Source organism: Macrobrachium nipponense, chromosome 2, assembly GCF_015104395.2.
Source record: "Macrobrachium nipponense isolate FS-2020 chromosome 2, ASM1510439v2, whole genome shotgun sequence".
NCBI lineage: Eukaryota > Metazoa > Arthropoda > Malacostraca > Decapoda > Palaemonidae > Macrobrachium > Macrobrachium nipponense.
In genome coordinates this window covers 161,859,900-161,884,264 of record NC_087201.1, presented here as the reverse complement: position 1 = coordinate 161,884,264, position 24,365 = coordinate 161,859,900, and the positions used below count along the sequence as shown (strand labels likewise).

Genomic DNA, 24,365 nt, shown 5'->3' with positions numbered 1-24,365 from the left:
CTCTCTTACCTCTTCGTTGTTGTAGGGCCTCTGTTGCAGTTTGTACTTTTGGAAGAACTCGTCGACCAACTTGTGCAACCTGTAGAAGGCCGGGTCTCTCATTGATATGGCCGATTCTCCCATTGTATTGACCTCCTCCTGAAATGGTGGTGGTGTTGTATAAAATATACACACATGAATACACATATATATACATATACACATACATACATTCTCTCTCTCTCTCTCTCTCTCTCTCTCTCAATCTACATAATCAAGTATGAACCTATCTGCACAATATTTCCCAAATTCTCTCTCTCTCTCTCTCTCCCGTTTAATCAAGTATAAACCTATATGCACAAAACTCCTCTCTCTCTCTCTCTCTCTCTCTCTCTCTCTCTCTCTCTCATACATAATCAAGTATGAACATATCTGCACAATATTCCCAAATTCTCTCTCACTCTCTCCCTCTCTCCCTCGCTTCCTTTCTCCCATTTAATCAAATATGAACCTATCTGCAGAAAATTATCTCTCTCTCTCTCTCTCTCTCTCTCTCTCTCTCTCTCTCTGTGGGCGAAGTCCGGATCGTGGGCGAAGGCGATGACGACGTGAGCCAAGTTGTGGAAGTCTCCATAGAAGGGATAATTCACGCTGAGATCGGCGTCTGCCTCGAAGGCGTCCCCCAGGATGTCGATGCCCCTCCTGCCCCCCTTGGGGGGGTCGTCAGTGAGCGGGATTCGGTTCCCCTGCCTCTGTGGGGAGGGAGTCGTACATATAGAGGGCAGTGAAGGATTGTATTCGTCTTGAAGAAGATGCTTTTTTATAACTGTTTTTAAGTCGGTTTCCTTTTCAACACTATCTATACAGTTTTTCTTTACATTTAATTAATTCATTTTATTTTTTATTTATTTATTTATTTATTTTTATCATAAGTTGCAAATGAAAAAGTCAGTCATTGAAAGGAGGCCTAAAATTCGGCTGAAAACTTAATCTGTGCGAGGATTTCTTAACTGTATTTGTTCTCAATTTTTGTGTGTTTTTTTTCCTTCATTTCAAAGTTCGATAATGATGTGTTATCATTAACTGGCGCAAGTTTCGTGTAAGGCTTTGTGTTCGTGTGTGTGTGTATGTGTGTGTCTTTTTTTTTTTGTTTATGGCTTTAACCTTATTTAATCAGTAAATAGATAAAAATGTGATTTATAAATTACTGGAATTAGTAACTAGTAATTATCAAAATGAGCCATTGATGGTGATATCATAGATAATGGTGACATTGACTGCGGGATTTCCCAAACATTCTTACTGTCAATTTCCTTTTGAGCACCGAATGACCTCATAGGTTCCAGCGCTTGGTCTTTTTGGCCTAGACTGTATTGTATTCTAGTATATTCTGTTCTGACTTACATCCTGTGCAAATCCTTGATGGACAGCGTCCATTAGTCTCGAAAAGTAGAGTTCCAAGTCGGAGATGTTGATGAATCCCAGGCCAAAGTCATCTCGCCTTATGTCCTGTTAGTGAGAGGAAAGAACGTATTGTATCAACAAGTGTAACAAGTCTGTTATTAGGAATTTATATAAGCAGTTTACACAGGTTTTATTGTAAATGAAAGTTCTCCCCCCCCCAAAAAAAAAAAAAGATGTGGATGATATCCTAACATTTTGGGATAATAGGTGGGGCAATTTTAATGAATTCCTCTCGAAATTAAACGCATTAGTGCCCAGCATCAAATTTAAAGTTGAATGGGAAACAGACAACAAAATTCCTTTTCTTGATGTTTCAATAATCAGAGATACGACAGAATACAAATTTACCATATACAGAAAACCAACGTTCTCACTTTCATACATTCACTACTTTAGCTATCACGACATTACTATCAAGATAGGTGTAGCTGTTCTTAAGAGCCTTACGAATTTGTTCCCCAGAATTCCTGGAAAAAGAATTTGAACTAATTTGCAAGCAACTTTCGTCTTTAAAGTATCCTGACCATATAATTGAGAAAGCAATTCACAAAGCAAACCGTAATTTTCTACCGGCCCCCTCCCAAAGACAAGACCAGAGATACACCCAACAATAAAATAAAAATTCCCCACCTGGACACGATTAAGAGAGTAACCCACCCCCTCGGAAAATCTAACCCTTTTGTATTTACTTACCCAAACACCTTAGCCAAATCCCTGATTAACGTCCAACAAAAGACATATCCCAAGGACTCTGGGGTATACGAAATCCCATGCCAGGACTGTGACCAATCTTACATCAGATTTACAGGTAAATCACTTCCCCAGAGATTAATACAACACAAACGGTCAGTTAGGTATGGACAACAGAACTCTGCTATTTTCAACCATATAAATGAACATAACCATAGAATAAACTGGTATTTGTCACGTGTAATTTATAGCAGCAACTGCCGGTACAAGAGTCAAATGATGGAATCTACCTTAATAAAAGAGAGGCAGGTAATGACCATCTCAAAAGGAGCATGGATTTCAGATACGATCAGACAAAGTTTTCATTCAACCAACACTTAAGAAGATTAAAGGAAGATTATCAGTGGGGTGACCTAAATTGGCTTGCTTGTGGATGGACCTCTTGGTATAAATACCACCTTTTCTGTAAACTTTTCTCATTCATCTACCTGAAGAGGGAGACAGCAGTCTCTGAAATATAGTATTTTTCTCTCTATATTTTTGGTGTTTTTATGGGCTCCTTTTATTAGATGGAATTCTGTTGTTGCAGAACATTTTTACCAGTCATATATATATATATATATATATATATATATATATATAATATATATATATATATATATATATATATATATATATATTATATATACATACACCCCAGCAAATAGCTAAAATCCACGAATACTTAAAAACCTCTAAAATTGCTTGGAACTGCCTATTTTGATACTTGAAATACAAAAAACCCTCCAAAAATCCTTAGTGAAAAATCGAAATAATGGGTATATACGCCATGGAAAAATCTGCGAATAGGCGAATCCGCAAATCATGAGTCCACAAAAAGCGGGGATCGACTGCACTATGTCCATACCTTCAGTCTCGTGTCGTCTTGCCTCGTGCCCATGCCCGGCCAGAGTTGTTGATTGTCAGCTTGGAGAAATACCCATCCACAACGGGGTCTCGGAGACCGGTCATTGGAAGCACGCGGTTGAGACTATGGCTGAGTCGCTCCATGTCATACCTGAGGAAAGTTGTTGGGGAACACGTTAGAAAACAGTAAGCTGCCGACATGTCGTCAAAATGTCCTCAACTTATCTCCAACACATGTTGGCAAGTTATCTCCAGCTCATCTCCAACAGACCAAATACAAGTCGATGACTTGTTGGTGGGTCTAATTATGGAGGAGTTATGAAAGTTCCATTTGATAACGTCTGTCCTGTGTGTGTGTGTGTGAGAGAGAGAGAGAGAGAGAGGGTGTAAATTGCTGTATGGTATGGTTAATGGCTGAATTGGTTGTTGGTAGGTTCTGGGCTGTCTGCTGGTCTGTTGATTGTTAGAGTTCTGTGTTTTGAGTGTTTTTGAGATCAGTCTTAAGCGAGTCTTTAGTAAGAACTGGTGAGGTTTATTAGCGTCGGACAGTTATTTGAAGGATTGGAAATTAGCTGTTTTTTGTGTGTTGTTTTGTTGTTGTCAAGTTAGTGTTTTTTCCCCTTAGAGTTGTTGTGCCTGTGCTGTTGTGTTGTTTGTGCAGTGGTCTTTTGTTGTGTTGTGTTTTGTTGTTATGTGTGATTTTTTGTATTGTTGTTGGTATTTCTGGACCTCAACCAGTGGGACAGCACAGGATAGCCGGGAGTATCTGCAGTGTTGGTAAGTATGTGTGTTTTGTGTTGTTTTTGTTTTTGTTTTGTTTTTGAAAAGGTGTAGTTCAATTGTCCTGCGTGTTTTTGTTGTGTAAAGAAGAAAGTGACTGAGGGTGGATTTTGGCAGGTGGATCGTTTAGGTTAATGTTGGGGGGATTTTGCTCTTGTTTTTTTTCTGGCTTGTGATCCCGCCACATTAATTTTTGGCGCCCGAACAGGGACTGTTGGTTCGGCAGCTGCAGGGCAATTGGTGTATAGAGTTGTGTGATTGGTGGAGAAAGTGAGGATGGAAGGGTTGAAGGAGATAAGAGAGGCTGAAGGAGGAGTTGAGGTTGGCGAGGGAAGCTAAGGGAAGGCTGGAAGGTGGAGAATAGAGAGGTTGAGGGTAGAGTGTGAGGAGCAGAAGAGGGAGTTAGAGGAGATGAGAGGAATGTTAAGGAGTGAGAAAGTGGAAATGAAAGAAGAGGTGAAAGGAGCGGAAGAGAGAATGGTTGAGAAAATGGATGAAAAATTGGGGGTAATGATGAATGCAGTGCAAGAAATGATGCAGGAAATGATGAAGGGATTCATGGGAGAGGGAGCTGTAGGAGGTAGGCCTACTGGGTCTTGTGGCGGGCCAGGAGTGGTAAAGGAAGGAAAAGAGCGAGTGGATGAGTGTACGAGTGAAGAAGGGGATTCGGTTGTGATAGGTAAGGGAAAGAAGGGAAGACACAGGATAACGATAAACCTGAGGACAAGAATAAGAAAGTGGCTGAGGAAAAGAAGAAGACTAAGGGAAAAGAAGGTTAGTAAGGGTGATGGACAGGATGAGACTTGGTCAGAATACATTGGGGAAAGGGCTGATAGTGATTTGGATAGCGGTGAGTGGAAAAGTTGGTAGGTAAGAAAGAAGAAGGGTCGGAAGAGCATAGTTACGGGTATGGACGTGAGTATGGAAGTGGATTCGCTGTATTCGGAAGAGGGAAAGAGGGGTCAGAATGGAAGTAGTGAAAGTGAGAGTGAGAGTGAGCAGGAAGTACGAAAGGCTGTGTATATGAGAGAGGTACCCCGATGTGCACAATACGAGGAACATGGTAGTAGGGACATAAGGGACTTTTTTGAGGAATATGAGAGGTATTGTGAGGCAAAGTATGGGGATAACAAGAGAGTCTGGGCAAGAGAGTTAGGTAACTTTTTGACGGGATTTTTGTTGGATATGTATAGGGTAATTATGAGTGTAGGGAATGTGCCGTATGAGAGTGTAAAAGCTAGGATTGTAGAACAGGCAAAGAGGATAAAGAGTAGTGTTAGATATAGGAGGAAGCAAGATTTTGAGGAGGCAAGAATGAATGTTGGTGAGTCGTTGTCGATGTATGTCTGTAGGTTAGAAACATTACCTAGGAAAAAGTTTGGGGAGGAAGGGATAAATGAGTGTAAGGAGTTAGTGCGAAAGTTGTTGGCGACTGTACCAGAGAGTGTATATGAGTTTATAAATCTGAAACGTAAGGAGAAAATGCGACTGGGGACAATGAAGGTTAACCTGGAACGACATTTTAGAAATAGTAGAAGATTACGAGTTAGATAGGTGTATGAAAGAGAGTAAAAGTGTTAGTGTTAGGACTGAAGTAGCTGAGGTTGTACCGGAGTTTTTAAAAAGCTATAGGGTGGCAGTTTTTAGAAGGGCCGAGGCGAATGGCAGAGCGAGTGGTAGATAGAGCGTTGTTAGGGCAAGTAATGTGAGTAGTTAGCCCTAAAAGAGATAGGAGTGGAGAGTGTTGGAAGAGTAGGGTCAGTTAGTTGTGAGCGAGATCAGTGTTATAGATGTGGTAAGCCAGGACACAGGAAGAATGAATGTCGTTGGGCGTTAGGAGCGTGCTTTGGGTGTGGGCAAACAGGGCATTTGGTGAGTGAGTGTAAGAAAGATAGGGATATTAAATGTTATAGGTGTGGACAGGTAGGGCATATAGCTAAGGGATGTCGGGGTACCCGTATGAAACATAGTTTTTGAGGCAACTGCGGGAAGAATGGGCATTATGCTAGGATGTGTAAAGAACAGCGTGCGAAATGTGTTGAATGTGGAATGGAAGGTCACGTTGCGAGTGTGTGTAGGCGAAAGAGGATAAGTCAGGCTGGGAGTTCAGGAAACTAGGTGAGAAGGGGATTCAGTTGGGTGGGTCCTCTGGTATGCGGGTAGTAGGAGTGATGCATGTGCGTGAAGGATTGTTACATGAAAAAGGGTTTGGGGATGGAGCTCATGAATGTATGAGTGTAAAAGTGAGATGCAAAGGGGTGTGTTTGTTGCTTTGATTGATAGTGGGTGTAGTGTCAATGTTCTTTTTAAGAATGGATGCGACAAGTTGCGAAGTGAGTGTGAAATTGGGGAGTGTAAGGGGAGGTACGAGGAATAGGAAATTTGGGTATGCCTGTGGTGGGAGTGGTGCGTGAAAATGTAGAAATCGGAGGGGTAGTGGTGGATGAAAGTGACTTTTATGTGATCGAGGGAGTGAGTGATAAGTATGATATGTTGTTAGGGTACGGGTCTTGAGGAAGTGTGGGATAGTGGTCCGTCCAAGAGCAAATATGGTTGAGTTGCATATGAAGGGGAACATACGTGGAGAGTTGTACTTAGGTAGAAATGGGGAGGTAACCAGTAAAATATGGAAGGGGGTGCCGTTAATTGCGAAAGAGAGTGTAAAGGTGCCGCGAGAAGTCGGAGAGGTTGTTAGTGTGAAAGTTGCGTGGCCGGATAGTCTTGGGATTTTTCAAAGGTGGTTGAGGGTGTGGGATGCGAGCAAGTTAGTAAGAGCAAACGTGCATGTATACGACGGGATTTTGGATATGGAGAATCCGCAGGTTTTTGTGGCCTCATTGCCGAGTGTTAGGAAAAAACGAGTGCGGGGTATACGTGAAGGTGATTGTGTGGGGTTGCTGTACACGTTGGTGACTACAGATGATGCAAGATATGTTGAAGTGAGACAGGTGATGACAGGTAGCATGACAGGCAGTGATGATTGGGAGTATGATGAGTTGAGAGGAAGAGTTGAGGTTCAGTGAGAATGTTAGTGATGATGAAAGAGGCGGTTGATGCAGATGTTGTGGGATTTTTGGGGGTCTAAGCTTCCCGAATTCAAGATCGTTTTGGAAGACAATACCCCCATATATCAGCGTCCTCGCCACTTTTCCCCGCTATTACCCGAGAGATTGAGGAGCAGTGTGAGGAGCTTGAGAGAGTGGGAGTGATAGAGAGGAGTGAGAGTGCTTGGAATTGCCCCATAGTCCCTGTACGTAAGCCGGATGGAAGTCTGAGGATGTGTGTAATTATAGGAGGGTGAATGAAGTGACTGTGAAGGAGCGATTTCCGATGAATGTGGTGTCGATTGTGTGTACAAGATGCATGGGATGAGAGTGTTTACCAAATTGGACCTGGTAAGGGGCTATTACCAGATGCCTCTTGAAGAGGGGAGCAGGCCTGTTACTGCTTTTTCAAGTGGTAGTTGCCACTACCAGTTTAAAAACGGTTGAGTTTTGGGTTGGCTAACGCACCTGCTGCTTTCAAAGGGCAATGAATGGGGTTTTGGCTGGGTTTGATAGAAGGAAGGTGACTGTGTTTATAGATGATATTTTGATTGCAAGTGAAACTGTTGAGGAGAATATGGAGCTGCTTAAGAAGGTATTAGAGCGGTTGGAAGAGGTTGGAGTGAAAGTGAAGTTGGAGAAGTGTTCGTGGTTGGCTGGGGAGGTGGAATTTCTTGGTCATAAGGTAAGTGCTAGTGGCGTAAGGAAGAGTGAAAAGTTTGTGGAAAAGGTAAGGGAGTTTCCGCGTCCCCGGACCGTGCGCGAGTTAAAGGGGTTTTTGGGGTTGATTGAGTTTGGGAGGAAGTTTGTTAGCGATTGTTCGGGTATAGGGAAGCCGTTGACGGAATGGACAGGGAAGAAAAATTGTACTAAGCTAAGGTGGGATGAGCGAATGGTGGAAGCATTTGAGAGATTGAAAGAGGAGGCCGCTAGAGATGTCACCTTGGCTTTTCCAGACTATAGTGAGGAGGCGAGTGAGCTTGAGATGTATACTGATGCGAGTGAGGTTAGTATGGGAGGGTGTTTAGCACAGATGCAAGAGGTGAATGGGGAGGAACAGTTGAGAGTAATTGCGTATGTAAGTAAAGCTTTTAATAAAGCGGAGCGGAAGTATTCGGTGGTTGAGAAGGAGCTTGCGGCAATAAGGTTTTGTGTGAAAGCGTTGAAAGTGTTTTTGTATGGGGTAAAATTTATCATCCGGACGGACTATCGGCCATTAGTGTATATGATCAAGAAGGAGAGTGTGAATGCTAGGATCGCGAGGACGATTGAAGATTTGAGTGAGTTTGATTTTAGGTTAGATATGTGCCAGGGAGTAAAAATGTGATTGCTGATGCAATGTCTAGGATGCATGGTAGGGGCAACGGTGTCGTGAAGAGTGACTGGGGTCCGAATGTGGTGCCTGAGGGTTTGGTTGTAAGAGAGAGGTTTGAGGGGGATGACAGAGTGTGTGAATGTTTGTTTTCGGCATTGAAAGACTTGGAAGGGAGAGGTCTGGTTGAAGAGGTACCTGGTAGTGCGAATGAGTTGCGAGTGAGGTTGATGAGTGAAGTGCAGAAGGGAGTGGCATATGCGGAGGAACAAGGTGGGAAAGAGGAAAAATGTTGCGTAAATTGCTGTTAGCAGTAGCTAGTTGTTTGGAAAAATAAAGGTGTTTTTGTATTTTGGATGGGATAGACCGGTCGAATATTGAGGGAGAATAAGTACAGGCAGTGAGCATGGGTTTTTGAGGATTCAAGTGGGGGAAAATGGTTGTAATTGGTTGGTTAGGAAAGGGGACTGTGAAGAGGTTTTTGAATCAGGAGTACGGAAGTGGGGAGGTAGCTGAGGATGAATGTGGTGAGGATGACTGTGATGTGGATAATCGGGTGGTATGTGGCAGTGAATGTGTGTGTGCATGGGACACGAAGGAAGATGGTGGCGATGGTCAGAATAAATAATAGTGAATACTGTGGTCTGGTTGATACAGGGGCACAAGCTTCCTTGGTGAGTGGGCCAGTGGTAAGTGAACTGGAGAGATGCAATTGGGAAGTGAAAAGGCGGTGTACAAGTGTGAGGATACATGGACTGGGACAAGGAAGTGTTTTGGTTTGGGAAGAGGTGCAGTTAAAGGTTAGGTTAGGAGATTTAGAAGTTGTACATAACTTTATAATCATGAGAGAAAATGATATGCCAGCTTGCTTTTTGATAGGGATGGATTTTTTGAGGATGCATGATGTAAGCGTAGATATAGGAAATGGGATTCTTAGTAAGGGGCGTAGCACAATAGCTAGGATTCAGGATTGTAGTGCATTTGTAGCAAACTTTGTGGGGGTAATTGATATTGCTAGAGGTGAGAATGATTTGTTGAGTGAGGAGGAGATTGAGGAAATGCAAGATAAGTGCTTTGAGATAAGTATGTTGCGGCAGTGTGTCTTGGGGGGAGTACGTGTGGAGGATTGGCCACCTGAGTTGGGTGTGTATAGGAGGGTTGCTTAACGGTTTGTGGTTTGTAAAAACATAGTGTACTTTTTGCATCAGGAAGGGGTGTATGACAGGGAAGTGTATGTGCCTGTGTTTTCTATTGAGTCAGCAGTGAGTATGTGTTTGTTGGTGCATGATTGGTTTGGGCATATGGGGAAAAATAAGTTGTGGGAGTGCATGAGAGAGAGATTGTATGCGCCTGGGTTGAATAGGATTTGTGTGGATGTGGCTGTTACGTGTGAAAACTGCCAGAGGGGAAAGTATCAGTGTGCATGCGAGTCCACCTGGGTTGCGGTTGCAGATGAAAGAGCCGTTTGAAATGCTTGTGATTAATTGTGTTTCGTTGCCAAAGACTGTGCGGGGGCATGTGGGAATGATTGTGATGATGGATCATATGAGTAAATTTGCCTATACAGTTCCCATCAAAGATAAGAGGAGTGAAACTATTGCACGGATGGTGTGTGTGTAAGCCGGCGAAAATGTTGAGTGATAATGGGGTATTGTCCATGTGTATTCTACTCCATATATGCCCAGTGCGAATGGTTTGGCGGAAAGGACTCTTTGAACAATGACTGAGATTTTGCGAATGATGAGTAAAGGCGACAATGATTGGGATATGTATTTAGGACGTGCAGTTTGGGTATATAACGCCACACTGCAGAAGAGTATAGGTATGTCTCCTTGTAAGTATGTGTTGAATTTTGAAAGGATTGTTAGGCCGCGGCTGGGTCTGTCAGAGAGTGATCGAGATTTGTGGAAGAAAGCGAGTGAAAGGTTTGAAAGTTTTGGGGTTGGAGATAAGGTGTTGAAAGAGGTGGTTGAAAAAGGGAGAATGAATGTGAATAAGGTAAGGGAGAAATTTGAAGGGCCTTTTGAGATTTTGGAAGTGGGACCAAGTGGATTGAGTTATGTGTTGGGGAAATTGCGAGTAGATGGGGGTGTGGATGAGGTTAGGGCACACCATAACCAGCTCCGTAGGTGGAGGGAAGTACCCCAGTATGTTCGGGAGAATGCGATGAATGAGTGGTTGAGGGTGAATAAATGTGAACCGAGTGTCAGTGAGCAAATGGGTCTGGAAGATCGGCAGTTGGTGTTGGTTGAGTATGGAAGGAAGCGGAAAAAGGTAACGAAGGGGAATGAAAGGGAGAAACGTGAGCTGCATGATAGAGGGGTTAGTGTTAGGGTAAAAATGGTGGATAAGGCTAGGCAGTGTAATACAGATGACCTTGAGGGGAGGAATGATACATATAGTGTGTGTGGGTTTGAATTGTCAGGGTTTAGTGAAGTTTCACCAGGAAGGGAATCAGGTAGTAAGGATGTAGTTGGCAGTATGAATGAGTCTCTTGGGGAGTTTGGCAGGAGTGTAAATGAGATAAGTGATTTGGTGGCAGAGTTACGAGAGATGTTCGGGCAAGAGTTAGAGGGGGTAGATGAGATAGTAAATGGGATTTGGGGGGATGGTAGTGAGGAAGATAATGATAGTAGTCTGACTGGAAGTGATCTGGGAGAAGTTGATGGCTTTGTAACTGAGAGTGTGTATGAGGGCCCTCAAACAAGATCCAGGGGGCCTGCATCTGAGCATCCGTGGGTGTTGCGGAAGGCTATTTAGTATGGGTGTTGTGAGTGAAAGGAGACGTTGTCAAATGTAACAGGGGAGGAAATATGGAGGAGTTATGAAGTTCCATTTGATAACGTCTGTCTGTGTGTGTGTGAGAGAGAGAGAGAGAGAGAGGGTGTAATTGCTGTATGGATGGTTAATGGCTGAATTGGTTGTTGGTAGGTTCTGGGCTGTCTGCTGGTCCTGTTGATTGTTAGAGTTCTGTGTTTTGAGTGTTTTTGAGTCAGTCTTAAGCGAGTCTTTAGTAAGAACTGGTGAGGTTTATTAGCGTCGGACAGTTATTTGAAGGATTGGAAATTAGCTGTTTTTTGTGTGTTGTTTTGTTGTTGTCAAGTTAGTGTTTTTTCCCCTTAGAGTTGTTGTGCCTGTGCTGTTGTGTTGTTTGTGCAGTGGTCTTTTGTTGTGTGTTTTGTTATGTGTGATTTTTTGTATTGTTGTTGGTATTTCTGGACCTCAACCAGTGGGACAGCACAGGATAGCCCGGGAGTATTGCTGCAGTGTTGGTAAGTATGTGTGTTTTGTGTTGTTTTTTGTTTTTGTTTTGTTTTTGAAAAGGTGTAGTTCAATTGTCCTGCGTGTTTTTGTTGTGTAAAGAAGAAAGTGTGACTGAGGGTGGATTTTGGCAGGTGGATCGTTTAGGTTAATGTTGGGGGGATTTTGCTCTTGTTTTTTTTCTGGCTTGTGATCCCGCCACATTAATTTTTGGCGCCCGAACAGGGACTGTTGGTTCGGCAGCTGCAGGGCAATTGGTGTATAGAGTTGTGTGATTGGTGGAGAAAGTGAGGATGGAAGGGTTGAAGGAGATAAGAGAGGCTGAAGGAGGAGTTGAGGTTGGCGAGGGAAGCTAAGGGAAGGCTGGAAGTGGAGAATGAGAGGTTGAGGGTAGAGTGTGAGGAGCAGAAGAGGGAGTTAGAGGAGATGAGAGGAATGTTAAGGAGTGAGAAAGTGGAAATGAAAGAAGAGGTGAAAGGAGCGGAAGAGAGAATGGTTGAGAAAATGGATGAAAAATTGGGGGTAATGATGAATGCAGTGCAAGAAATGATGCAGGAAATGATGAAGGGATTCATGGGAGAGGGAGCTGTAGGAGGTAGGCCTACTGGGTCTTGTGGCGGGCCAGGAGTGGTAAAGGAAGGAAAAGAGCGAGTGGATGAGTGTACGAGTGAAGAAGGGGATTCGGTTGTGATAGGTAAGGGAAAGAAAGGGAAGACACAGGATAACGATAAACCTGAGGACAAGAATAAGAAAGTGGCTGAGGAAAAGAAGAAGACTAAGGGAAAGAAGGTTAGTAAGGGTGATGGACAGGATGAGACTTGGTCAGAATACATTGGGGAAAGGGCTGATAGTGATTTGGATAGCGGTGAGTGGAAACAGGTAGGTAGAAAGAAGAAGGGTAAGAAGAGCATAGTTACGGGTATGGACGTGAGTATGGAAGTGGATTCGCTGTATTCGGAAGAGGGAAAGAGGGGTCAGAATGGAAGTAGTGAAAGTGAGAGTGAGAGTGAGCAGGAAGTACGAAAGGCTGTGTATATGAGAGAGGTACCCCGATGTGCACAATACGAGGAACATGGTAGTAGGGACATAAGGGACTTTTTTGAGGAATATGAGAGGTATTGTGAGGCAAAGTATGGGGATAACAAGAGAGTCTGGGCAAGAGAGTTAGGTAACTTTTTGACGGGATTTTTGTTGGATATGTATAGGGTAATTATGAGTGTAGGGAATGTGCCGTATGAGAGTGTAAAAGCTAGGATTGTAGAACAGGCAAAGAGGATAAAGAGTAGTGTTAGATATAGGAGGAAGCAAGATTTTGAGGAGGCAAGAATGAATGTTGGTGAGTCGTTGTCGATGTATGTCTGTAGGTTAGAAACATTACCTAGGAAAAAGTTTGGGGAGGAAGGGATAAATGAGTGTAAGGAGTTAGTGCGAAAGTTGTTGGCGACTGTACCAGAGAGTGTATATGAGTTTATAAATCTGAAACGTAAGGAGAAAATGCGATGGACGAATGAAAGGTTAACCTGGAACGACATTTTAGAAATAGTAGAAGATTACGAGTTAGATAGGTGTATGAAAGAGAGTAAAAGTGTTAGTGTTAGGACTGAAGTAGCTGAGGTTGTACCGGAGTTTAAAAGCTATAGGGTGGCAGTTTTAGAAGGGCCGAGGCGAATGGCAGAGCGAGTGGTAGATAGGAGCGTTAGGGCAAGTAATGTGAGTGTAGTTAGCCCTAAAAGAGATAGGAGTGAGAGTGTTGGAAGAGTAGGGTCAGTTAGTTGTGAGCGAGATCAGTGTTATAGATGTGGTAAGCCAGGACACAGGAAGAATGAATGTCGTTGGGCGTTAGGAGCGTGCTTTGGGTGTGGGCAAACAGGGCATTTGGTGAGTGAGTGTAAGAAAGATAGGGATATTAAATGTTATAGGTGTGGACAGGTAGGGCATATAGCTAAGGGATGTCGGGGTACCCGTATGAACATAGTTTGAGGCAACTGCGGGAAGAATGGGCATTATGCTAGGATGTGTAAAGAACAGCGTGCGAAATGTGTTGAATGTGGAATGGAAGGTCACGTTGCGAGTGTGTGTAGGCGAAAGAGGATAAGTCAGGCTGGGAGTTCAGGAAACTAGGTGAGAAGGGGATTCAGTTGGGTGGGTCCTCTGGTATGCGGGTAGTAGGAGTGATGCATGTGCGTGAAGGATTGTTACATGAAAAAGGGTTTGGGGATGGAGCTCATGAATGTATGAGTGTAAAAGTGAGATGCAAAGGGGTGTGTTTGGTTGCTTTGATTGATAGTGGGTGTAGTGTCAATGTTCTTTTTAAGAATGGATGCGACAAGTTGCGAAGTGAGTGTGAAATTGGGGAGTGTAAAGGGGAGGTACGAGGAATAGGAAATTTGGGTATGCCTGTGGTGGGAGTGGTGCGTGAAAATGTAGAAATCGGAGGGGTAGTGGTGGATGAAAGTGACTTTTATGTGATCGAGGGAGTGAGTGATAAGTATGATATGTTGTTAGGGTACGGGGTCTTGAGGAAGTGTGGGATAGTGGTCCGTCCAAGAGCAAATATGGTTGAGTTGCATATGAAGGGGAACATACGTGGAGAGTTGTACTTAGGTAGAAATGGGGAGGTAACCAGTAAAATATGGAAGGGGGTGCCGTTAATTGCGAAAGAGAGTGTAAAGGTGCCGCGAGAAGTCGGAGAGGTTGTTAGTGTGAAAGTTGCGTGGCCGGATAGTCTTGGGATTTTCAAAGGTGGTTGAGGGTGTGGATGCGAGCAAGTTAGTAAGAGCAAACGTGCATGTATACGACGGGATTTTGGATATGGAGAATCCGCAGGTTTTTGTGGCCTCATTGCCGAGTGTTAGGAAAAAATGAGTGCGGGGTATACGTGAAGGTGATTGTGTGGGGTTGCTGTACACGTTGGTGACTACAGATGATGCAAGATATGTTGAAGTGAGACAGGTGATGACAGGTAGCATGACAGGCAGTGATGATTGGGAGTATGATGAGTTGAGAGGAAGAGTTGAGGTCAGTGAGAATGTTAGTGATGATGAAAGGAGGCGGTTGATGCAGATGTTGTGGGATTTTTGGGGGTCTAAGCTTCCCGAATTCAAGATCGTTTTGGAAGACGATACCCCCATATATCAGCGTCCTCGCCACTTTTCCCCGCCTATTACCCGAGAGATTGAGGAGCAGTGTGAGGAGCTTGAGAGAGTGGGAGTGATAGAGAGGAGTGAGAGTGCTTGGAATTGCCCCATAGTCCCTGTACGTAAGCCGGATGGAAGTCTGAGGATGTGTGTAATTATAGGAGGGTGAATGAAGTGACTGTGAAGGAGCGATTTCCGATGAATGTGGTGTCTGATTGTGTGTACAAGATGCATGGGATGAGAGTGTTTACCAAATTGGACCTGGTAAGGGGCTATTACCAGATGCCTCTTGAAGAGGGGAGCAGGCCTGTTACTGCTTTTTCAAGTGGTAGTTGCCACTACCAGTTTAAACGGTTGAGTTTTGGGTTGGCTAACGCGCCTGCTGCCTTTCAAAGGGCAATGAATGGGGTTTTGGCTGGGTTTGATAGAAGGAAGGTGACTGTGTTTATAGATGATATTTTGATTGCAAGTGAAACTGTTGAGGAGAATATGGAGCTGCTTAAGAAGGTATTAGAGCGGTTGGAAGAGGTTGGAGTGAAAGTGAAGTTGGAGAAGTGTTCGTGGTTGGCTGGGGAGGTGGAATTTCTTGGTCATAAGGTAAGTGCTAGTGGCGTAAGGAAGAGTGAAAAGTTTGTGGAAAAGGTAAGGGAGTTTCCGCGTCCCCGGACCGTGCGCGAGTTAAAGGGGTTTTTGGGGTTGATTGAGTTTGGGAGGAAGTTTGTTAGCGATTGTTCGGGTATAGGGAAGCCGTTGACGGAATGGACAGGGAAGAAATTGTACTAAGCTAAGGTGGGATGAGCGAATGGTGGAAGCATTTGAGAGATTGAAAGAGGAGGCCGCTAGAGATGTCACCTTGGCTTTTCCAGACTATAGTGAGGAGGCGAGTGAGCTTGAGATGTATACTGATGCGAGTGAGGTTAGTATGGGAGGGTGTTTAGCACAGATGCAAGAGGTGAATGGGGAGGAACAGTTGAGAGTAATTGCGTATGTAAGTAAAGCTTTTAATAAAGCGGAGCGGAAGTATTCGGTGGTTGGAAGGAGCTTGCGGCAATAAGGTTTTGTGTTGAAAGCGTTGAAAGTGTTTTTGTATGGGGTAAAATTTATCATCCGGACGGACTATCGGCCATTATGTATATGATCAAGAAGGAGAGTGTGAATGCTAGGATCGCGAGGACGATTGAAGATTTGAGTGAGTTTGATTTTAGGTTAGAATATGTGCCAGGGAGTAAAAATGTGATTGCTGATGCAATGTCTAGGATGCATGGTAGGGGCAACGGTGTCGTGAAGAGTGACTGGGGTCCGAATGTGGTGCCTGAGGGTTTGGTTGTAAGAGAGAGGTTTGAGGGGGATGACAGAGTGTGTGAATGTTTGTTTTCGGCATTGAAAGACTTGGAAGGGAGAGGTCTGGTTGAAGAGGTACCTGGTAGTGCGAATGAGTTGCGAGTGAGGTTGATGAGTGAAGTGCAGAAGGGAGTGGCATATGCGGAGGAACAAGGTGGGGAAGAGGAAATGTTGCGTAAATTGCTGTTAGCAGTAGCTGAGTTGTTTGGAATAAAGGTGTTTTTGTATTTTGGATGGGATAGACCGGTCGAATATTGAGGGAGAATAAGTACAGGCAGTGAGCATGGGGTTTTGAGGATTCAGTGCGGGGAAAATGGTTGTAATTGGTTGGTTAGGAAAGGGGACTGTGAAGAGGTTTTGAATCAGGAGTACGGAAGTGGGGAGGTAGCTGAGGATGAATGTGGTGAGGATGACTGTGATGTGGATAATCGGGTGGATGTGGCAGTGAATGTGTGTGTGCATGGGACACGAAGGAAGATGGTGGCGATGGTCAGAATAAATAATAGTGAATACTGTGGTCTGGTTGATACAGGGGCACAAGCTTCCTTGGTGAGTGGGCCAGTGGTAAGTGAACTGGAGAGATGCAATTGGGAAGTGAAAAGGCGGTGTACAAGTGTGAGGATACATGGACTGGGACAAGGAAGTGTTTTGGTTTGGAAGAGGTGCAGTTAAAGGTTAGGTTAGGAGATTTAGAAGTTGTACATAACTTTATAATCATGAGAGAAAATGATATGCCAGCTTGCTTTTTGATAGGATGGATTTTTTGAGGATGCATGATGTAAGCGTAGATATAGGAAATGGGATTCTTAGTAAGGGGCGTAGCACAATAGCTAGGATTCAGGATTGTAGTGCATTTGTAGCAAACTTTGTGGGGTAATTGATATTGCTAGAGGTGAGAATGATTTGTTGAGTGAGGAGGAGATTGAGGAAATGCAAGATAAGTGCTTGGAGATAAGTATGTTGCGGCAGTGTGTCTTGGGGGGAGTACGTGTGGAGGATTGGCCCCACCTGAGTGGGTGTGTATAGGAGGGTTGCTTAACGGTTTGTGGTTTGTAAAAACATAGTGTACTTTTTGCATCAGGAAGGGGTGTATGACAGGGAAGTGTATGTGCCTGTGTTTTCTGTTGAGTCAGCAGTGAGTATGTGTTTGTTGGTGCATGATTGGTTTGGGCATATGGGGAAAAATAAGTTGTGGGAGTGCATGAGAGAGAGATTGTATGCGCCTGGGTTGAATAGGATTTGTGTGGATGTGGCTGTTACGTGTGAAAACTGCCAGAGGGGAAAGTATCAGTGTGCATGCGAGTCCACCTGGGTTGCGGTTGCAGATGAAAGAGCCGTTTGAAACAATGCTGTGATTAATTGTGTTTCGTTGCCAAAGACTGTGCGGGGGCATGTGGGAATGATTGTGATGATGGATCATATGAGTAAATTTGCCTATACAGTTCCCATCAAAGATAAGAGGAGTGAAACTATTGCACGGATGGTGTGTGTGTAAGCCGGCGAAAATGTTGAGTGATAATGGGGTATTGTCCATGTGTATTCTACTCCATATATGCCCAGTGCGAATGGTTTGGCGGAAAGGACTCTTTGAACAATGACTGAGATTTTGCGAATGATGAGTAAAGGCGACAATGATTGGGATATGTATTTAGGACGTGCAAGTTTGGGTATATAACGCCACACTTGCAGAAGAGGTATAGGTATGTCTCCTTGTAAGTATGTGTGAATTTTTGAAAGGATTGTTAGGCCGCGGCGGGAGTCGGTCAGAGAGTGATCGAGATTTGTGGAAGAAAGCGAGTGAAAGGTTTGAAAGTTTTGGGGTTGGAGATAAGGTGTTGAAAGAGGTGGTTGAAAAAGAGAATGAATGTGAATAAGGTAAGGGAGAAATTTGAAGGGCCTTTTGAGATTTTGGAAGTGGGACCAAGTGGATTGAGTTATGTGTTGGGGAAATTGCGAGTAAGTGGGGGTGTGGATGAGGTTAGGGCACACCATAACCAGCTCCGTAGGTGGAGGGAAGTACCCCAGTATGTTCGGGAGAATGCGATGAATGAGTGGTTGAGGGTGAATAAATGTGAACCGAGTGTCAGTGAGCAAATGGGTCTGGAAGATCGGCAGTTGGTGTTGGTTGAGTATGGAAGGAAGCGGAAAAAGGTAACGAAGGGAATGAAAGGGAGAAACGTGAGCTGCATGATAGAGGGGTTAGTGTTAGGGTAAAAATGGTGGATAAGGCTAGGCAGTGTAATACAGATGACCTTGAGGGGAGGAATGATACATATAGTGTGTGTGGGTTTGAATTGTCAGGGTTTAGTGAAGTTTCACCAGGAAGGGAATCAGGTAGTAAGGATGTAGTTGGCAGTATGAATGAGTCTCTTGGGGAGTTTGGCAGGAGTGTAAATGAGATAAGTGATTTGGTGGCAGAGTTACGAGAGATGTTCGGGCAAGAGTTAGAGGGGGTAGATGAGATAGTAAATGGGATTTGGGGGGATGGTAGTGAGGAAGATAATGATAGTAGTCTGACTGGAAGTGATCTGGGAGAAGTTGATGGCTGTAACTGAGAGTGTGTATGAGGGCCCTCAAACAAGATCCAGGGGGCCTGCATCTGAGCATCCGTGGGTGTTGCGGAAGGCTATTTAGTATGGGTGTTGTGAGTGAAAGGAGACGTTGTCAAATGTAACAGGGGAGGAAATATGGAGGAGTTATGAAGTTCCATTTGATAACGTCTGTCTGTGTGTGTGTGTGAGAGAGAGAGAGAGAGAGAGGGTGTAATTGCTGTATGGATGGTTAATGGCTGAATTGGTTGTTGGTAGGTTCTGGGCTGTCTGCTGGTCCTGTTGATTGTTAGAGTTCTGTGTTTTGAGTGTTTTTGAGTCAGTCTTAAGCGAGTCTTTAGTAAGAACTGGTGAGGTTTATTAGTGTCGGACAGTTATTTGAAGGATTGGAAATTAGCTGTTTTTTGTGTGTTGTTTTGTTGTTGTCAAGTTAGTGTTTTTTTTTTCCTTAGAGTTGTTGTGCCTGTGCTGTTGTGTTGTTTGTGCAGTGGTCTTTTGTTGTGTTGTGTTTTGTTGTTATGTGTGATTTTTTGTATTGTTGTTGGTATTTCTGGACCTCAACCAGTGGGACAGCACAGGATAGCCGGGAGTATCTGCAGTGTTGGTAAGTATGTGTGTTTTGTGTTGTTTTTGTTTTTGTTTTGTTTTTGAAAAGGTGTAGTTCAATTGTCCTGCGTGTTTTTGTTGTGTAAAGAAGAAAGTGTGACTGAGGGTGGATTTTGGCAGGTGGATCGTTTAGGTTAATGTTGGGGGGATTTTGCTCTTGTTTTTTTTCTGGCTTGGTGATCCCGCCACATAATCAGCTTTTCATACGACACACCCAGCATTTACCAGATTCGTTCTGCACTGACAGTCACCAACTTGTTTCCAACCTGTTTGTTTTATGCATGTGATAAGTTTCTGATGTGTGTTTGTGACATTTTCAACTGTAGTATGGATGCACTTATATGAATAAGACTGAATTTGGGTTCATTGTTGGTGATTGGGTAAATAAGTGGTAATAGCTTTAAGTGACTGGGTTAAATATTAGAAAAAGAAACTGTTTCTATTATTATTATTGTTATTATTCAGAAGATGAACCCTATGCATATAAAACAAGCCCACAGGGGCCATTGACTTTAAATGCAAGCTTCCAAAAGAATATGGTGTCCATCAGGAAGAAGTAAGAGGAGATAAATGGAAATACAAAAACAAGAGAGCTCACATATCGAAAAAGAACAAAATATAAATTAATAAATGCATAAAAATGTAGGAATGCATTGGATGTTCTCTGGAACTTCTAAAATTCCAGTTGCTTGACATCCTCTGAGGAATGAAGGACCTCTGGAACAGTTCCCCATTGGACGAGTGGGTTGCGTACTCGCCTATCAATCTGGTAGCCCGAGTTCACCCCCCCAACTTCTGCCAGTGCGGAACCAGAGAGGAATTTATTTCAGGCCAACCCTAGGAGAGCTGTTAATCAGCTCAGTGGTCTGGTTAAACTAGGCCTGTTTAGCAAGACTAACAGCTCCTTTTGGCGCCTTTTTATGTCAATAAAAATTTTTTATTTGAATTTGGTAGCGCCTCAGTGGCGTGGTTGGTATGGTGTTGGCGTCCCGCCTTGGTGGTCACGAGTACGATTCTCGGCCATTCCATTGAGGAGTGAGATATGTGTATTTCTGGTGATAGAAGTTCACTCTCGATGTGGTTCGGAAGTCACGTAAAGCCGTTGGTCCCGTTGCTGAATAACCATACTGGTTCCATGCAACGTAAAAGCACCATACAAACAAACAAACAAATTTGAATTTGGTTAAACTAAGGTAGACTCAACTTTGGATCTGAGGACTTCGACTAGCGTTTTTATGTTAACGTAGATGGAGTCAAGAAGGAAGGAAGGAAGGAAGGTACCCACCTGGCCAGCATCTGCTGGTGCATGAAGTAGAAGATCTCTCCCTTCCTGTCCCTCCTGATGTCCATCTCGATGGGGAAGACGAGATGCCAATGCCAATGGTGCGAGTTGATGCCATAGTCTTCGCGCCAATAGGAGAGCCTGTGCTCCGGCTTGATGAGGGTCCCCGAAAACTCCTGGGTGATGACGAATGGTTCCGTCTGCAATAGGGTTTTGAGAAGGTTGTCATTAAGGAATGAATAAGACTTTGTTTCATTACGAAACTGTTTTCATGTAACGTAGGTGCCAGAGGACTATGTCAAGAGCTAATGTCCCTGCCTAGTGTGGCTGTTGCCCGTGAGGGGCTAGTGCCCTGTAGGCATTGCTTAAGGTTCTTGGCAGCGTGCCTTCGACACCTAGCTACAACCCCTTTCGTTCATTTTACTGCCCCTCTTTTGATATTCTCTTTCTTCCATCTTACTTTCCACCCTCTCCTAACACTTGATTCATAGTGCAACTACTTTGAGATGTTCATTACCTGCCTCTCTTTTATTAAGGCCGATTCCATCATTTGACTCTTGTACCAGCAGTTGCTACTATAAATTACACGTGACAAATTCCAGTTTATTCTATGGCTATGTTCATTTATATGGTTGAAAATACCTGAGTTCTGTTGTCCATACCTAACTGACCATTTGTGTTGTATTAATCTCTGGGAAGTGATTTACCTGTAAATCTGATGTAAGATTGGTCACAGTCCTGGCATGGGACATCTCAAAAGGAGCATGGATTTCAGATACGATCGACAAGGTTTTCATTCAACCAACGCTTAAGAAGTTTAAAGGAAGATTATCAGCGGGGGTAACCTAAATTGGCTTGCCTGTGGATGGACCTCTTGGTATAAATACCACCTTTTCTGTAAACTTTTCTCATTCATCTACCTGAAGAGGGAGACAGCAGTCTCTGAAATATAGTACTATTCTCTCTATATTTTGGTGTTTTTATGGGCTCCTTTAATTAGATGGCATTCTGTTGTAACAGAACAGTTTTACCAGTCTATATATATATATATATATATATATATATATATATATAGATATATATATATATATATATATAGATATATATATATATATATAATATATATATATATATATATATATATATATATATGAATAATTATCACATCACCGTGATTCATATAAATTATTCGAGCTACAAATGTCCTTTAATATCTAATTCACTCTACCACGGAATTAATATATTTTCATATAAGTAAACCGAAGGGGAATTTTTTAGTTGACAATAATTTCGTCCTCTCGTGGGTTCGAACTCCCGCCCAGCGGGCAGAGAAGAAATCAGGACTTCAGTGTGTGTGTGTGTCTATGTCTGTGTGTCTGAGTGACTGTACCTGTGTATTTGTATGCATAATGCGCGTTTATGATATTTCTTTCCTACTTTTTGATATTTATCAAGCATATTTTCAGTGTGCCGTTCAGTCTGCTATAGCGTTTATTTTCGTATATCGTGTGTGTGTGTTTGTGTGTATTTGTATGTTTTGTGTGTCTGTGTGCGTGTGTGTGTCTCTGTCTGTGTGCACGTGTGTATGCGTGTGCGTGTCTGCATGGAAAGAGAGAAACCTGGATGTTCCATTCACCTATTTTCTTGATCTGTCAGATTACGTCATTCTTGTGTATAGAGAAAACAGTAAACAAACAAACTCTGTATACGAGTGTTGTGTTTGTTGTTTGTTGATGCGGCAGGAAACGAACAAACAAACTCTCTGTGTACGAGTGTTGTGTTTGTTGTTTGTTGATGCGGCAGGAAACGAAGGTGTTCTGACAGGTGTCCAGAGCCGAGCTTTCAAAACACAGACAGAGGCGGCGATAAAAGACTTCTAGGGAATTGTTGACAGGAAACGCAAAAAAAAAAAATAAAATAATGTATTTTGGCAAAGGCCCGGATGTTTTATGCTTTTAAATAAAGGTTTCGCCACAGCAGCGATTATTAGAGTTATATAAACAGCGAGGTGGTGTCGTAATCACAGTTTTATTAAAAGCATTTGAGAGTTACTTTTTGCATTTTGCAAGGGCAGACATTTTTTATGCTGGAAGAGGACCCGTGAATGTTTTATTATTATTATTATTATTATTATTATTATTATTATTATTATTATTATTATACTTAAGAAGCATACCCTCTCTTAAGCTTAACGTTATTAAAAGTAATGGCTACTTCACAGCGTTACGCATGTAGAGATTCTTCTTATTATTATTATTATACTTAAGAAGCAGACCCTCTCTCAAGCTTACTGTATTAAAAGTAATGGCTACTTCAGCAGCGTTACGCTTGTAGAGATTATTCTCTATTGTTTTCCGTGCTACTTAAACGGGCTAGTAGTAGAGCGCCTATGGAGGTCATCATCAATTATAGGGTAAAAATCGATGTATATATTTCAATTTTACAGGTAAACTATGATATCATAGTTTATCTGTAAAATTGAAATATACACACCAATTTTAACCCTGTATTTGATAATGACCTCCATAGGCGCTCTATTACTAGCCCGTTTAAGTAGCACGGAAAAAGCCGCTATTCCAAAAATAGACAAAAATTTCTAGAAGCGTAACGCTGCTGAAGTAGCCATTACTTTTAATAAAGTATTATTATTATTATTATTATTATTATTATTATTATTATTATTATTATTATTATTATTATATTCATGAAGAGAAAGTGTTTTCATTTGAGATGTGAAGTCTTCAGTACTTTGTAGAATTTATTATTATTATTATTAGTTATTATTATTATTATTATTATTATTATTATTATTATTATTATTATTATTACTTTGCATTTGGTGTAGTAGTTGTAATAAGTAGCAAACCGCAAACCTCCGCCAAGTTTTCCTCTAAACGTTGGTGACATTTTCGTAAAGATATACATAGTTATATTTACATTATGCACGTGATTATATGTTCATTATTTATTATTATTATTAATTATTATTTTTATTATTATTATTATTATTATTATTATTATTACCTCACAACTTGGAGGACTTCAGATTATATTCATTATTATTATTATTATTAACTCACACTGGACTCAGATTATTATTAAAAATTTATTATTATTATTATTGCTTATTAGTTCGCAAGTCGTGATTAACTGTTGTATAAAAGAATTTCACAATTAATAGGTTGTATTATTTTACAAATAATAATACATTTTACTTATACAACAACATTATTATTATTATTATTACGAAGTTATGAGCCACTACATTATGGTAAAAGTATTATTTTTACTTTTTTTTTTCTTTTTTGCTCTATCACATTCCTCCAATTCAACTGGGCGGTATTTATTGTGTGGGGTTCCGGATTGCATCCTGCCTCCTTAGGAGTCCATCACTTTTCTTACTATATGCTCCGTTTCTAGGATCACACTCTTCTGCATGAGTCCTGGATCTACTTCAGCCTCTAGTTTTTCTAGATTCCTTTTCAGAGATCTTGGGATCGTGCCTAGTGCTCCTATGATTATGGGTACAATTTCCACTGGCATATCCCATATCCTTCTTATTTCTATTTTTAGATCTTGATACTTATCCATTTTTTCCCTCTCTTTCTCTTCAACTCTGGTGTCCCATGGTATTGTGACATCAATGAGTGATACTTTCTTCTTGACTTTGTCAATCAACGTCACGTCTGGTCTGTTTGCACGTATCACCCTATCCGTTCTGATACCATGGTCCCAGAGGATCTTTGCCTGATCGCTTTCTATCACTCCCTCAGGTTGGTGCTCGTACCACTTATTACTGCAAGGTAGCTGATGTTTCTTGCACAGGCTCCAGTGGAGGGCTTTTGCCACTGAATCATGCCTCTTTTTGTACTGGTTCTGTGCAAGTGCCGGGCATTCGCTTGCTATGTGGTTTATGGTTTCATTTTTCGTATTGCACTTCCTACATATGAGAGAGATGTTATTTCCGTCTATCGTTCTTTGAACATATCTGGTTCTTAGGGCCTGATCTTGTGC

General features: G+C 42.4%; 1 protein-coding gene across 1 annotated transcript in view; it reads right to left on the bottom strand.

Moving 5' to 3' along the window:
• LOC135221111 (phenoloxidase 2-like) overlaps window positions 1-24,365 on the bottom strand; it is a 49,620-nt gene that overhangs the window by 7,514 nt on the left and 17,741 nt on the right. Inside the window, 6 exon segments of the mRNA XM_064258928.1 lie at window positions 10-139; window positions 547-731; window positions 1,384-1,488; window positions 3,041-3,069; window positions 3,072-3,190; window positions 20,355-20,551. Of these exon segments, the coding sequence (XP_064114998.1) occupies window positions 10-139; window positions 547-731; window positions 1,384-1,488; window positions 3,041-3,069; window positions 3,072-3,190; window positions 20,355-20,551 (765 nt within the window).